The following is a 14,880-nucleotide window of genomic DNA, read 5'->3' as shown; positions in this document are numbered from 1 at the left end:
ATGATTATTATTATTAATTATTATTATGACTCTTCTGCTTGTAAAATGATGATGCTAACCATTTCTGCAGTCAGCAAAAATATAACTCTAAAATAGTTGAAGATAATTTGGAAGAAAGATGCCTTGATACTGTTATTAGGGTATTTTCTATTTTATTTCTTCTTGTCCACAGGTATAGGATGACCGCAGAAGGTACCTTATTTATCAGAAATGCAGTTCCCAAAGATGCAGGGATCTATGGTTGTCTGGCAAGTAACTCAGCGGGAACAGATAAACAGACTTCTACCCTTCGATACATTGGCAAGTATCATTAGTTTAAAGGGCATTGGAAATAGGATGGATGTCATGTTAAGCAAGGGGAAAGTACTTTACTGAAAAGTAAGATTAGGGATGAGTTATATGCCCGGTCTTGTAATTTATTATTCATTCTCATACAATGATGAAAGTAAACATTGTAACGGATTTAAGTTAAAAGTCAGGAAGTGAATAGTTTCATTCATCAGCAGAAACCAAGGAAGATTCCAGAGTGTGGAAGAGTTCCAGATTACCCAGAGTTCTGTCCTTCCATGGTTCACCTGATCTCTGCAGTATTTCACTTGCTAATTAATCCAATATGTTTTCTAGTTTACCTCAACTTCTATTTTTATATTTCCCACTTACGTTCAAACTGTTTCTAACATTTCTGTCACATGTCAAATGTTTATACCATTTCTGTTATTTATCTTGTCTGGATGTTTTCCATTTTCATCTTGACCTTTCCCCTTCAAACTCAAATATTTATTGAAAACGCACTGCATGACAATTATTCTATAATATAATATTCCATAATGTAATAGAAGAAAATATATTCTAATATATAATGTAATCTAATGTATAATGTAATCTAATATCCTAATATATATAATGTTAAACATGTTAATAATATATATTATAGAATAGAATTTTTTCTTTAATTTTGTCTTAAGAACAATGGCATACATGTTCAACGTTGGTTTGTAAACTGTGAATGATGAATGACTAGCAATCCTCCTTTTCATTCATTCTTATTTGCCATTCGTAATAAGATAGTGAAACAGGTCGTGGAGAGGAAGGGTGAAAAAGATCCATAGTAAACACTGAGAGTAATAGTTGGTGTGTATAGATGAGGGAGGTCACAAAAGTGTCATAAATACTGCACCTGAGAGCTGGGAAAGAATTGGGCAAGGCACGTGGCAGATAACTTGAGAAGGGAAGGCGGGAGATCATTAAACATGTCCCCAGAACACCCAGATGCAGAGGGAACAGACTGCTGGGAATGCAGAAAGGAGGTTGAAACAGACTCTGCATTGCAGAAACACATTTTGGTTCATTTTCAAAGAAGCCAAACTATTGGATCCATTTATTTAACTTAATTATCACCCGAATATGTAAAATGTGGTGCTGGAGACCGTGGAGTGTGAAATTTTTAAATTCATGTTAGCCAGAGTCCTTACTTTTCAAGAACTTGCATCATGGGAGTGGATATACTTAAATAAAATCAGGCAGGCAGGCAGCTAAGTCTACAATGGAAATTAGGCAGAACAGAAGACTAATTTTTACTGGGGAATTTGCAAAGATTTCTCAAAAGACACAGGATTAAAGATCAGTCTGGAAGAAGGAGTGAGATTTAGAGTTGTGACAAGGGACATTTCAGGCAGAGGAAACAGCGTTAGCAAAAGCAGGAAGATAGAGAGTAGGGCATGGTTTGGATTGCCCATGGAGCTCCATACCTGGTGAGAAGTAAGGGGAAAGCTATGGCTGGTTATGATTTTTAAAATATATATATTTTATTGATTTTTTTATAGAGAGGAAGAGAGAGGGATAGAGAGTTAGAAACATCAATGAGAGAGAATCATCAACCAGCTGCCTGTTGCACATTCCCCACTGGGGATGTGCCCACAACCAAGGTACATGCCCTTGAATAGAACCTGGGACCCCTCAGTCCGCAGACTGACGCTCTATCCACTGAGCCAAACTGGTTTTGGCTGGTTATGATTTTTGAAAGCCAAACTAGGGAATTATGAAAAACTGAAGGGTCTCTAATAGAAGAGAAACATGATTTTTGAGAAAACTATTTCTTGGCTTTGTTAGGGGTCCTCAAACTTTTTAAAGTGGGGGCCAGATCACGGTCCCTCAGAGAGCTGGAGGGCCGGACTATATGAACTACTAATTCCTACTGTAACACCTCGGCTGCGCTCACTGCCCAAAAAACCTGGCGGGCCGGATCAGACTCCTCTGCGGGCCACATGTGGCCCGCGGGCCGTAGTTTGAAGACGCCTGGAACCAGGCGCAATGGAAGTTAGAACATCCTAAAATGTCCAGTTAAGAGAAAAATGTGTGAGTGAACTAAAGCATCAGGCAAAGGGAAGAAGCTAACATCAAAGAGGACAACAGAGTCCAAACTGGGAGAGTACTCTTCATAGATGCAAATTTTAACCTTGGCCTACAACTATCTCTGTAGTTAAACATGAATATCCTTTAAACCACATAGAAATGTTATAACAAATCCACTTGCAATTATATTATCCTCAAGTCCTAGTGAAGCCAACTCAGTGTTACCATCATTGCTCCTTTGCTATGTTTTTATTACTGTTATCCTTCTTTCTGCTCCTTTAGTATTATTTCTATAAGATGTGTTCAGCTTTAAAAAATTTTTTCCTTATATATCTTTTTTTTCCCCTCTCTCTCTCTATAAAGACTATTCATTTTCTAAATTTTTTTGACTTTTGTTTTATCAGAATTATTTTTTCCTGGTATCCTTTTTGGCTTGATCTTTTCAACACACACACATCTATGTGCATATACATGCTTCTAAGAGTTTCTTTCTGTTTATAAACACTGACATAGCCCCAAGCCCATAAATAATGGCAGGCGTTCTCATTGGCTCCTTTCATAAACATGGACAAGGTGTGCATGGCTTTGTGCTAGACAGTAACTCTTGGCGTGTTTGTGGTTTCCAGAAGCCCCCAAGCTGATCGTAGTTCAGAGTGAGCTCTTGGTTGCCCTTGGGGACACGACGGTGATGGAATGTAAGACCTCCGGTGTTCCTCCGCCCCACGTGAAATGGTTCAAAGGTACGTTTCTTCAGTATGTTCATGTCTGGACGTAGTTTTGTTTTTTCTTTTTTAAATATGAAAGAAGATGATTTGTTAGAGGTTTGTTTTTGTGTGTGACTTAGCAGCCCCGCCAAATGTGTTTATGATCACACTGGAGACAATCGTTTGAAAATTCTGAACTTGGAATTTCAGGATTTGACATCTGGTGTGGATTACAGGACCCAGCAAATCAAGCAGGAAAAGTTCCCCTGTGCTAACCCAGCTGAACATTCTCCTTGTCAGTTTAGGATTGTTTCCTGTAGGAAAAGTGTCCAAAAGGCCCTGGTTAACGTTTAAAATAGCTTCACTGAGTTCAGTCCGCTCTCCTTACAGATAGTGGCTCTCACCATGAGAAGGTTTTCTAGATTCTCAAGGACACTTTCTATAAAGTGCTCAAATAAACACACGTTGAAGCTTAAAACCGAATGACATTGGCAATTGAATTTATGTCAGGTATAGAAATCGTCTGCTTATATTGGTAACAGAGCCATTACACCCCTGTGATTCTGTAATAAAATAGCAGCCATGTGCTGCTTGTCCTTAGTGGGAATACACATGGGCCCTGGTCCAGGCTCAGATGCTGACAGAGTGTATCTGTGTAAAACATTCTGCTTCTGTTTCTGTCTCAGTTCTTCCAATTCATGAGAAAGAAAAATTCCCACAAACACCCTAACAGGGAGGTTGCTAGGATTATCCAGATACTGTTTTTCAAAATACTTTTTAATCTTCAGATGAAAAATGCTAAATAGTACAAAGCACTATTGTTATGATTCTGTTTGTTAAATCACAGACATTTCCATAGCAACGGGTTGATGTCATAATCACAAAATTAATAATTCACCTCGGGTTCAAATGCTCGGGGAACATGAGGTGAAAAAGAAAGGCTTTGTGTAGAAAACAAACACTGTTAAACAACACAAGTCCAAAACAGGGAGGGAAGCTGGGAGATAATACCATTTTCATGGTTTTCCACGTGAAAGGATTTTTAGTCTTTATTTATTCTCTGATAAGGAAGCATTTCTGGATTTGTTTCTCAGGTTGATTTCAGTTAAACTAATTTTACTTATTTAAAATTCTTAAGCCTTTGAATTATGAAAGAGTTAGAAACCAATTTAGTTATATCATAATTAAATGGATAAAAAATGTGTGGTATAGAGTTAGTACTTTTTTACATGTCAGTTACTAAAATAAAAAGTTTAGAGGGTAATGGAGCCTGCTGATTTCCCTGCCCTATATGGCAGTCACGAGGAAAGTCGTTGATTCTCCCAAACTGAGGCAACTTTCCTGCATAACTTACTCTTCACGTCAGCCTGGGTCCCACAAGTGGCTTAGAAACTAAAGGAGGACTTAGGGAGCCATGCAGCCACCACATGGAAGATTCTAGAATTGACTACCCATCTCAGTCATAGATATTGGAGCTTACTGGGCCCCCGGAAATAACATCCCATTGCTCTAAGTTAGGAGCCAGAACATGTGCACTAGCGCTGACAGACTGTAGTGGAGGGCCGGTGTTCATGGACAACATGCAGAGTGGCCCTGCAGCCCAGGCTCGGCCAGCTTTACTCTAATGCTTACGCACAACCACAGTCTGGTCCATCAGGAGCTAAGCTAGAGAACAGGCTCTTCTCCATGCAGACTGCTCGGAAGAGAAAGGGGGAGGAGGCTACTGGGCCTTCCTCTCTCACCTCTGCAGGGGAAGCTTAGGAAATTCCTATCTGATGATAACTCCAGAGGTGAAAAAGTTGTCCCCCTAATCAGAAGAATATGTTTTTTAATACCTTTTTTTCAGGCAATTCTGGTTGAATAGGGTTGGTGGTTGGGTTATTTGTTTAGTTTGTTATTCTAAGAACACAACATGAGATCTACCTTCTTAAATACATTTGTAAGTGTACAATACAGTATTGTTAACCTACAGGCACTGTGTCTAGAACTTACTCATCTTTTCTCATTGAAACTTGACACCCATTTTCCGTGCCCACTCCCAGCCCCCAGCAGCCATCATTTATTAATAAATTGTATTCTATTCAGACCCTCAGAGAAATGGAATTTCACAAATAAATGGCCAGCAAAACTTTAGATTGTTCTTACTTAGACATGAGCAACATAAAGTGGGTTCAAAGGAGAATTGGGGACACTGTTAAAATGTTATATAAAGGATATTTCTGCTAACATCAGTGGTTCTTAAAGTTGAGTTCGTCACGAATCCCTTGAGATTCCCAATTCTTTGCAGGGAATCCACAAGATCAAAATTATTTTCCTAGTAATTCTCAGATGTTATTTGTCTTTTTTCACAGTCATTGTCTCAAGACTTATAGTGGAGTTTTGGGGAGGATCTGGGATACGTGGTATTCAATAAAGTGAATGCAGAAACAAATTTGAACACTCAGCTCCTTTTTTAAATAAAAGAGATTATTCTAGAGATTTGTAAAAATGTGAAACGATGCCACTTTTCTCATGAAATTCCTCTTGTTTGAGGAAATACAGTTATTTTTTTTAATAAAATACGGTAATTATATAAAAATGCCATGAGTTTGTCATTACAAAATATATTCATATACTTAAAATTTTTCCTGTTTCATTTTCTAAAAAGCTTAACACAAGGAAATATAATAACATACAAGTAAATATTTTTAAATGCTTTGTAAAGTCCCCAATAATTTTTAGGACAAAATGGAAACAAACATTTTTGAGAGCTACTTAATTTCCATAAATTTTAAAAGATTTTATGCTAAGAATAATGATCTCTCCATTAGTCTTTATATCACAGAGGCCAGAATTGAATTTAAACCACAGCAAAGAGACCCCTCCTCAATGCTAATGTTAAATCCTAGAAAATTTACAACTATTGCTATGTATGGCATTCTCCTAATATCATATTAAAACTATTAAATATATTAAAGTTTTATATTTCTCTATGGATCCTCAATAATTTGATGTCTAATTTTTCAGTAGAAATCAAGAAAGGAGAGATTCTTAAAATGTGATCAAAATGCAAACTTGATTAACCAGTGTTTTCCACTTAGTATTTTGTTTCATTGCTGCTATTCTTCAAAGAAAGTTTTTTGGAAAAGAAAAAGAAAAAAAAAAAGGAGACCAGCAAAAAGGTCTTTATTTCATCCTGTAATGTTCTCTGACATAGACAGAAGAAATAAGGGAGAAGTAAATTCCAAAAATCTAAATGCATTTTAGTCCAAATATTTTAATTCCTGTTGAACAGCTAGGTCACATTGCATCCTCCCTTAGTGGGAAGAAAGTTTATGTCAACATCATCTGCTTTTATTTATGAAAATTTCCCAAAGGCACATGGACAAGCCTTTAGTTGCTTCTCTTTCTCGCCTGGTATGTAGTAGCAAGCTTAAAGGGATGATTGGGGTTTTAAATATTGGAATGCTGAAAATACTTCATTTTTGGCATTGGCAGTTGCTAATGTAATTCTTTTTGTGTTTTTAAATTTATGGCTTCTTTGGCCTCTTCTCCTCCCAAAATTATAAAAACAAAAACGAGAATTGTCTGTTTGTTGCCCTGAATCTGTCGATGGGAGTTTTTTATAACGTCCCAGAGAATGACTATTTGGGGGTTTTCTTTGCCCATTGGAGGCTAAGGGAGTTACTTCCATGGGCCTCAGGCCCAGGGCTCATGGCTAGGCTACTGTGTGACATGTTGGAGAGTATCTTTTCAGACAGCTGGGCATGCTATAAAACCCTAAGAGCAATGGCCTTAAAATCCCCGAGAAGTTTCCACAAAGAGTTCGATATGACCCTTTACAAAAACAAATTAAATATATAAACACTAAGCTGGCATTAAATATCCAGTACTGGGCAATTTTTAATGATACTGGTCATTCTGGTTAATTACTTTCTTGAGAGAGGAGACAGCCTGGAGGAGGGGAAGCATAAGGAAGGGTTAAGCTAACTTGTAGTTTTATTAAGGGATTACCTGCCTTCAAACAGGAAGGGTTCTCAGGGGACTTGAGGTGTTGCACAGACACAGCACATACAGGTAACTCAGACATAATGAAGCATTCTTTTATATATATTGATATTTTACAGAGAGGAAGGGAGAGAGATAGAGAGATAGAGAGTTAGAAACATCGATGAGAGAGAAACATCAATCAGCTGCCTCCTGCACACCCCCTACTGGGGATGTGCCTACAACCAAGATACATGCCCTTGACCAGAATCGAACCTGTGACCTTTCAGTCCTCAGGCTGATGCTCTATCCACTGAGCCAAACCAGTTTTGGCTAATGAAGCTTTCTTGAGTCATCCTAGACTCACACTATAAACCCAATATGTAGTACCATCCCCCATACATGTATCCTCTATCTGCTTCTTCCAAAAACCCCATAACTCCAACTTAAAAGAACTTTGCTGAATAATGCAGATTTAGCAGAGGGATCCTGGGGAATTGATATGACAATACCTCTCTTTGGCCGCTGTCAGAGTTTCTCAGGCATTCTTCTACCAACAAGCTCTTCTTGACCCTCTCAGAATCCTCTCAGGCAGCTTATCCAAAATCTAACTGATAGCATTTATCAAACCAAAACCTGGCCATTCACCAAACTAAGAACACCTAAAGCTAACTGGAATTTCATGGGTAACTGAAATTCATCCTGCCAAATAGATGGTAGAAATCTCTTTTCAACCTTCATCTTCCCATTTCTCATACCCTTCTTAGCTAACACAGCCATGGTGACAGCTGGCTCCTTTCCAAGTCCCCCCATATAGCTTCAAAGAATTTGTTCTTATTTAGGTACACTTATACATAATTCATGCAGGACCAGATTTTTGGCCATAGGTTAGATCATAGAATTATACAGACTAATCAGCCCAGTGCCAAGAAACACGTCATTCTTTCATTGCAAAAACATGGTTTAAGTGTCTACATTGTGCCAGACACTTGTATTTAAAAACTTTACATTCGGTTTTCTTTAGTAGTTTTGAAATCAAACGAATAGCAAGCTATGTAAATAGGTTAGTGTTTAATGTTCTCCCTTTGTTTTGACTTAGGGGATCTTGAGCTGAGGCCCTCAACTTTTCTCCTTATTGATCCTCTCTTGGGACTCTTGAAGATTCCCGAAACTCAGGATCTCGATGCTGGTGATTACACATGTGTAGCTGTCAACGAAGCTGGAAGAGCAACTGGCAAGATAACTCTGGATGTTGGCTGTAAGCATCCCTGCTCGGATAAACAAACTTGTTTTGAAATGGATCTGCTATTTTTTACCCCCTGTGCTCCTAACTTGGAAACAATTGGCTAGAAATACTTTGCAGAAAGGCAATGTTAGAGTTAGCACTTAAGATGATTAAAATAATAATGGTAATTAGCATTTACCAAGTGCTTTCTGGGGGCCACGCACTGTGCTGAGAACCGATATAGCTTATCCCCATAAACACTCGTAACAATTTTAAGAGGAAGATACTATAATTATCTTCATGATATAATGAAGGAAATGGAGGCGTTAGTCCGCTAAGCAACTTGACGAGGGTGACAGAGATAATGTGTGCACACAGACATATCTACCAGTAAGAGCCTGAATGATTGAACCCAGGTTGGCTGACTTCAGAGACTATAGACTTCCTTGGTATATCAATGACTGCCAAATATTTTCCAATCCAGAATCATTCATTCTGACACCAGATTCCTAAGTAATAACATCTGGAGGCCATAAATTAGACTTTGGCCCTCGACATAATTTGGAGATGCTGATGACAGCAAAGGTAGCAGATGGTGCTTTTACCTTTTTAAAAAATTCACTAGCAATGACTCCTTAGTGTATAAAGTAAAGTGCTAACTGCAAATAAATGTCAATCACAATGTGAAGGATACAGCATATGCATGACAAATATGGTCAGCTTTCTCAAGAAGTTCATTCTCCCTCCTTTGCCTCTCCATCCACGTTTCTTGGGGTTGGGGGGTGGGGCCGAATTTTACACACTGTGGTAACACTTGAAAGAAAACAGAGCTTGCTTTGTATGCAAAAGAATGTGGCAGCTTCATTTTAACAGATACTTCAAACGTTTGCCTCACTTAAACTTATAAAATATGACATTCATTAAGTTGTACGTTCATTTATGTATCAAGATTTTCATGCCAAAGCTGTTTTTTTGTTGTTTGTTTTTGCAAAAGTTAGGAACTACAAAGAAAATGCATTTTTAGAATAAAATAACATAAAGCATTTTAGGTAAGTGAAAATCATGGCCCTCTAAGCTTAATATTTTGTTTCATATAAACTGAATTTTTCCTCTTGGGATCTTTCACGGTCTCCTTGTCCCTAGGCTGTCTGGTGAACACTGTCTTCTTGGTGATTTTGACCTGGGACTAGAATCCACAGAACTGGAAATGGCCACAGGCCATGTAGGATCTGCCTAGGGCAGTGGTCGGCAAATTGCGGCTCAAGAGCCACATGTGGCTCTTTGGCCCCTTAAGTGTAGCTCTTCCACAAAATACCACATGTGGGCGCGCATGTGCAGTGCAATAGAAACTTCGTTGCCCGTGAGCAGAAGTTGGTTTTCAGCTCTCAAAAGAAATTTCAATCGTTGTACTGTTGATATTTGGCTCTGTTGACTAATGAGTTTGCCGACCACTGGCCTAGGGCATAGCAAGATGTGTTAGAGCCATGACGAAACTCTATGGTTATTTAGAGAAGTGCCTTGGAAATAAGATTGGAATCTCTGGGTGTAGGGTATTGAATCCACTGACAGAGTGTAAAATACAAGTAATGCTTTTAGAAATGTCAAGTCCAGCCCTGGCCAGTGTGTTTCAGTTGGTTGTGCTGTTGTTGTGTTTCCCCCCTCTCCCCCCAAAGGTCGCTGGTTCTATTTCCTTCAGGATCAGGGCACATGCCCAGGTTGCCAGCTCAATCCCCAGTAGGGGGCATGCAGGATTGATGTGCCCCTCTCTCTCTAAAAATCAATACAAAATAAAAATGTAAGGTCCAAATGAGGAAGCTCACTAGGTACAGAATTTCTATTTTCAAGAAATCTACAAAGTACATTTCAATGCTCTACTTGTTCTAGTTCTGTTTCTCCCTTCTTCGGGAGGGCATCATTCTTTTAGAGTTATCTAGCTCTAGAGGGAGAGGGAAAGAGCCTCAGTAATTGTTCCCAGCAAAAAAGGAAGGACACATGCATCCTCCTCCAAGATAGAAAGTTAAATATCTAACACATGTTACTTTGCTTCCTTCCTTCCTTCTTGATAATCTTTTTAGCTTCTGGACTTCCCAGGTTCTCTCTTCTGAGGAGCGATAAACCATATAGGGATTAGGGCTGTCTGCTGGAGGGACTTTCATTGGATTAGAAAACATCCTAAGGAATGTTTCATATCTATCCTTTATTCCTTAAACTGAATTTTTATTTTTATTTTTATCTTCACTCATATTCAAGATGCCCCTTTCTAAGTCAGTGGCTTTCTCAACTATGTATTTCATCAACTGTTCTGATGAAGCCGCTAACATGAACTCAGTTATTTACTTACTGTAACGCTGATTATTGTTAACAGTTGTCAAGTAATATTAAAGTCAGTCCCTCATGTTTCTGTCATGCCTGAACTATTTCCTCATTCACCACTGAAGTCCTGATCATTGTAGCTTACAAAGTTTGATGATCCACATAAAACTATTTTCCGTACCCTAGGAGATACAGGATGTTCCTGCCAAGATCTGTGCAAATTACAGTCATGGTGGTGGTTGAGGTTATCACTATTAGAGTTAAAAGCAAACAAACAACAAAAGCAACAACAAATTTCCTCCAGAATGTTAGATAGAGGCCAAGAGAATAGACTCTGGAAACTGAGTTTCTGTCTGGCATGTAATAGTACCTGCCTGATGGGTTGGTTATAAAGATGAAATGAGACATCATTACCCATGTGCATTTAGCATATCAGTGGTTACTGCTGTTCTTTGAAGCTGCTTAATGGGACATGTAGCAATAGGTGAATATTAACTTCACAACCTGAGTGGTCATTTGGATTCTTTGAGTTGTGGCAAATAATAAAGAAATGCACATATAATAGTAACATAGTGTTTAAGATTAAACATTGGGCTTTTAATATGAAAATCATTGTTTTCACTAATTTTTTTAAAATCTTGAGACAATTAAGTAATAATATTATTAGTGTGTAAAATTATTCATTTGAGTTCCAAGAGATTATGACTCAAGAAGAAAAACATGCTTTTATCCATATCATGTCATTGTGTTTTCAGATTGTCTTTGTGGGCCTATTACTGCACATCAATTATACGACATCAAAATTTTTTTATTTTATATTATTCTAAAAAGACTTTAATATTATTCTTTAGTCCTAGCTTCTTGTAGTGAGTCTCTTTTTTTTTTTTTTTTTTTTTGTATTTCTCATTAAATGGCTTTAAGTTGTGGACATTTCAGGTCAACGGGGAAAGTTACCAGTGCTTTTCATCCGTTTGAAAAAGAGGTAGTGGATTGTTGAAGTCGTTTGAAAGCAAAGAAGACTGGCCACATCAAACACAAAGCTGGCCTGGCAGCGATTTTATTTCAGCATTCCACACCACACAGGGTTTGCATCGTAGACTGTGGTTTCATGTTTTGTGGTTTGGTCGAAATGAAACAGTGTGTTCAGCCATGTTAGGCAAGAAAAATCTCTGTTTGGCTAATACAATGCAAGAGTTGCCATAGCGGAGATTAATTATTGCTAAAGGAACTAGAATCACTTTATGGAATAAGTTTCAGAGCAAGATGGGCAATGTGTTTGTAATTTTTATATTTTCACAATAAGGTGTGCACACAGATGTATTTCTCCGTAAGTGACAAAGCTCTACGTGCATGAACCCTGAGCAATTGTCAAGGTACCTATACACACATATTTCGGGGATCACAAAGGATACAACGTGATCCACCAGACTATCTGTGCCATAGCCAAAATTGAAATTAAATGAAATACGGTAGCAACCATACTTTGGTAAAAACTGCTGTTTGAATTTTAACCCTTCTAGTCTGGCTCCTGCACCTGATTAAACACAGGATAGTTACCTCAGCTTCCAGGTTGGTTGCTACCGAATTTCATTAACAATGGGTACATTAAACTCCACAACTATGACTTCATAAATCAACTCTACAATATATATGCCGAATGGTAACCTCTATTCGGGTGTAACTACTTGCTAAATGATTAATAAGCATTCTCTCTTTTAACAGCATGGGGGTGAGAAATGCTACTCTTCTCCTTTTGCTTATGGAGAAATTTAGACTGGGGGGCGGGGAGGGGGGAAAGTAAAATTGTTTTCCAAGTTTACAGACTAAGAAGCAGTGGAACTGCCACTTGAAACCACCGAGTGGGCTGTAACTTCTCAAAGCAGCCCAGCCTCCTGGGAGCAAATAAAGTATCTGTAGCACCATCACTTCTGCTCCCTTTCCCCCGTTTCTCAATCTCTTTCCCATCCGCCCGTTATTCACTTGGAGTCCCAAATGGCCCCACTCAGGAGTAGGAAGTATTTAGGCGGCTTCTTGGCCTGAGGTAGGAGTCTGCTTAATTTGTGAGCTTCCCCTGTTACTGATGCTGTCTTGGCTGCTTACCTGGTTAGCGCCTGGTTCTCCCATTTGCTTTGTTTTCTGCTACCGGGACCTCATTCCCTGACCTGGTGCTTGTCTTGTACCTGACTGTTTCCCAAGCTGCTTCTCCCCAGATGACTCCTTCTGTCTTAATTGAGTTTTATGGGCACAGCTTGAGCTCCACTTACGCGTTTCTATTCCAGTTTGTTTTGGCGTTCTTAGTTCTGAAAATTCTAATCTGTCTCCATTTCCACCTATGGCTCTGTTCTCTTGTGTCAGGCAAGCTTGATTTCCTCCCAAGTACTTGGTTGATCCCAGGCTTTTGAGTGTCTTTTTGTTCTTCTGGAATTTGTTTTCCATCCCATCTCCACAGTCAGCTTCGCCCACTCTGAGCCTAACAGATCCTGAGACTTTTACTTTTAATCTCTGTTTTTTTCAGGAAAGCAACTACCTCTAGAATAATGGACTGCTATCATTCCAGAGAAAAGTAATTAGGCCTTATATATACAGAATAAGCAAACAATGAGTTAATTTAGAAACTATTTCAAGGACATTTTTATTTTGGCTATTATTTTTATAATCCAAATTCCCATGTAGAAGGATTAAGAAAAATCTAGCCTGGTCAGTGTGGCTCAGTGGTTGAGTGTTGACCCATGAACCAGAAAGTCAAGGTCCCATTCCTGGTAAGGCCTTACCTTCTGGTTCATGGATCAACACATGCTTGGGTTGCAGAATTGGTCCCCAGTAAGGGGCGTGCAGGAAGCAACAGATCAATGGTTCTTTCATCACTTATGTTTCTATCTCTCCCTCTCCCTTCCTCTCTTAAGTCAGTTTAAAAAACCATATTTAAAAAAATTTAAACAGATACACTGCTGCTAATTTTTAAAAACACATTACTCAACTGTGGTATTTAACTTAATTTTATTTTTTTAAGTTCTATTAACAAATAGGGTTTCTGAAATTGTCATTTTTTCTTGAGAAATGCAAGTTAAAATGCATTGGATCAAGGTTGTTATATCATCATACACACATACACATACACACAATTCTTGTTAAAGTGTTTTAATGCTGATTGGATCATTCACAAAGATCTGGCAGCCATATATAACACACATAGTTCTATGTTAATTGCTATGAACGATGGAAATGGGGTTGCAAAAATAAACCCTGAAGAGGAAATCAAACGTATAGTCTAATAAAAGGATGAATATGGCCATTGCCATGAGAGGTACAGAATGAGTTCTCTGAAACCTCAAGAGGGAAGAATTGCATTCATTTGGATGGTAAGAGATGGCACTGAGGAAAGGCCTTTTGAACTGGATTATAGAACTATCAATATTCCAAGAGCCAAGACAAAGGGCAGATATTGCATTTGAAAGGGATGGTGCCCCTATGAGAAAGATCAGTCCTTGTTAGGAGAAGAGTGAAGAGTCCTATTGTCCAGAGAATAGGATTTGTGTAGGAACCTAATGGGAGATGAGGCTGCAAAGTTAGAGAAGGTTCTTTATCCCAGGCCAGTGAAGAATTAGCGCTACTTGAAGACAAATGTCCATCCCAAGCCCCGACTTCCCTTTAGGAAGGAAAGAGGTGATCTCTGTACCTTTTTAATTTTAATTAGCCTGCTAAACAGCTTACTAGTAAACTGTGGGCCTTACCTTCTGGTTCATGGATCAACACATGCTTGGGTTTTAAGAACCCATAGAAAAGGAGAGGCTGATAACATGACAAAGAATTGTGACTCTGAAGTCGGATCAACCTGGTTTTCAATCCTAGCTCCAGTGTTCAACTCCATCTGGCACTTAGCAAATTAACTGTCTGGGTCTCAGTTTCTTCATCCATAAATAAGAGTAATAAGAGTACCCAGCTCCTATATTGTGAAGATTAAATGAGATAATTAATGGAAATCACTTAACAACATCCCTGGCTCTGTAAGTAAAAGTTGTTGTAATGTCTAATGAATATTTAACCTTGACATTATAAAGGAGAGGTACCTCTTAGAGGTCCTACATGATCAGGTTTCATGAATTGCCTCCAATAGTATCACGGTATCATATATATTTCTTCTTTCCTGCTGTCTCAAACATCATTGCTCATAGTTCTGGAGGACTTATTGAGAACCTCATCTATTTGGCCTTAGAATATTATACTTTCTATATTACATTCTGTGTTTTCCAAGGTGTGCCTTACACATTTCCAATTCTTCCTGCAGGCTTATGGTGGTTACCTGAGTTACGTGGATAATTA

General features: G+C 38.5%; 1 protein-coding gene across 3 annotated transcripts in view; it reads left to right on the top strand.

Annotated features, from left to right (window-relative positions):
* Positions 1–14,880, top strand: part of HMCN1 (hemicentin 1) — a 349,616-nt gene that overhangs the window by 165,371 nt on the left and 169,365 nt on the right. For all 3 annotated transcript variants that reach the window (XR_006741944.1, XM_045583144.1, XM_036442229.2), the window contains exons 13-15: positions 173–300; positions 2,979–3,092; positions 8,122–8,280. Coding sequence is in view for 2 of the 3 variants with exons in the window: in XM_045583144.1 (XP_045439100.1) it covers positions 173–300; positions 2,979–3,092; positions 8,122–8,280 (401 nt within the window). In the remaining variant the exon portion in view is untranslated. The remainder of the gene's footprint in view (positions 1–172; positions 301–2,978; positions 3,093–8,121; positions 8,281–14,880) is intronic.

Source organism: Pipistrellus kuhlii, unplaced genomic scaffold (genome assembly GCF_014108245.1).
Source record: "Pipistrellus kuhlii isolate mPipKuh1 unplaced genomic scaffold, mPipKuh1.p scaffold_m20_p_18, whole genome shotgun sequence".
Taxonomy (NCBI): domain Eukaryota; kingdom Metazoa; phylum Chordata; class Mammalia; order Chiroptera; family Vespertilionidae; genus Pipistrellus; species Pipistrellus kuhlii.
This window is presented reverse-complemented; position numbering and strand designations above follow the sequence as displayed.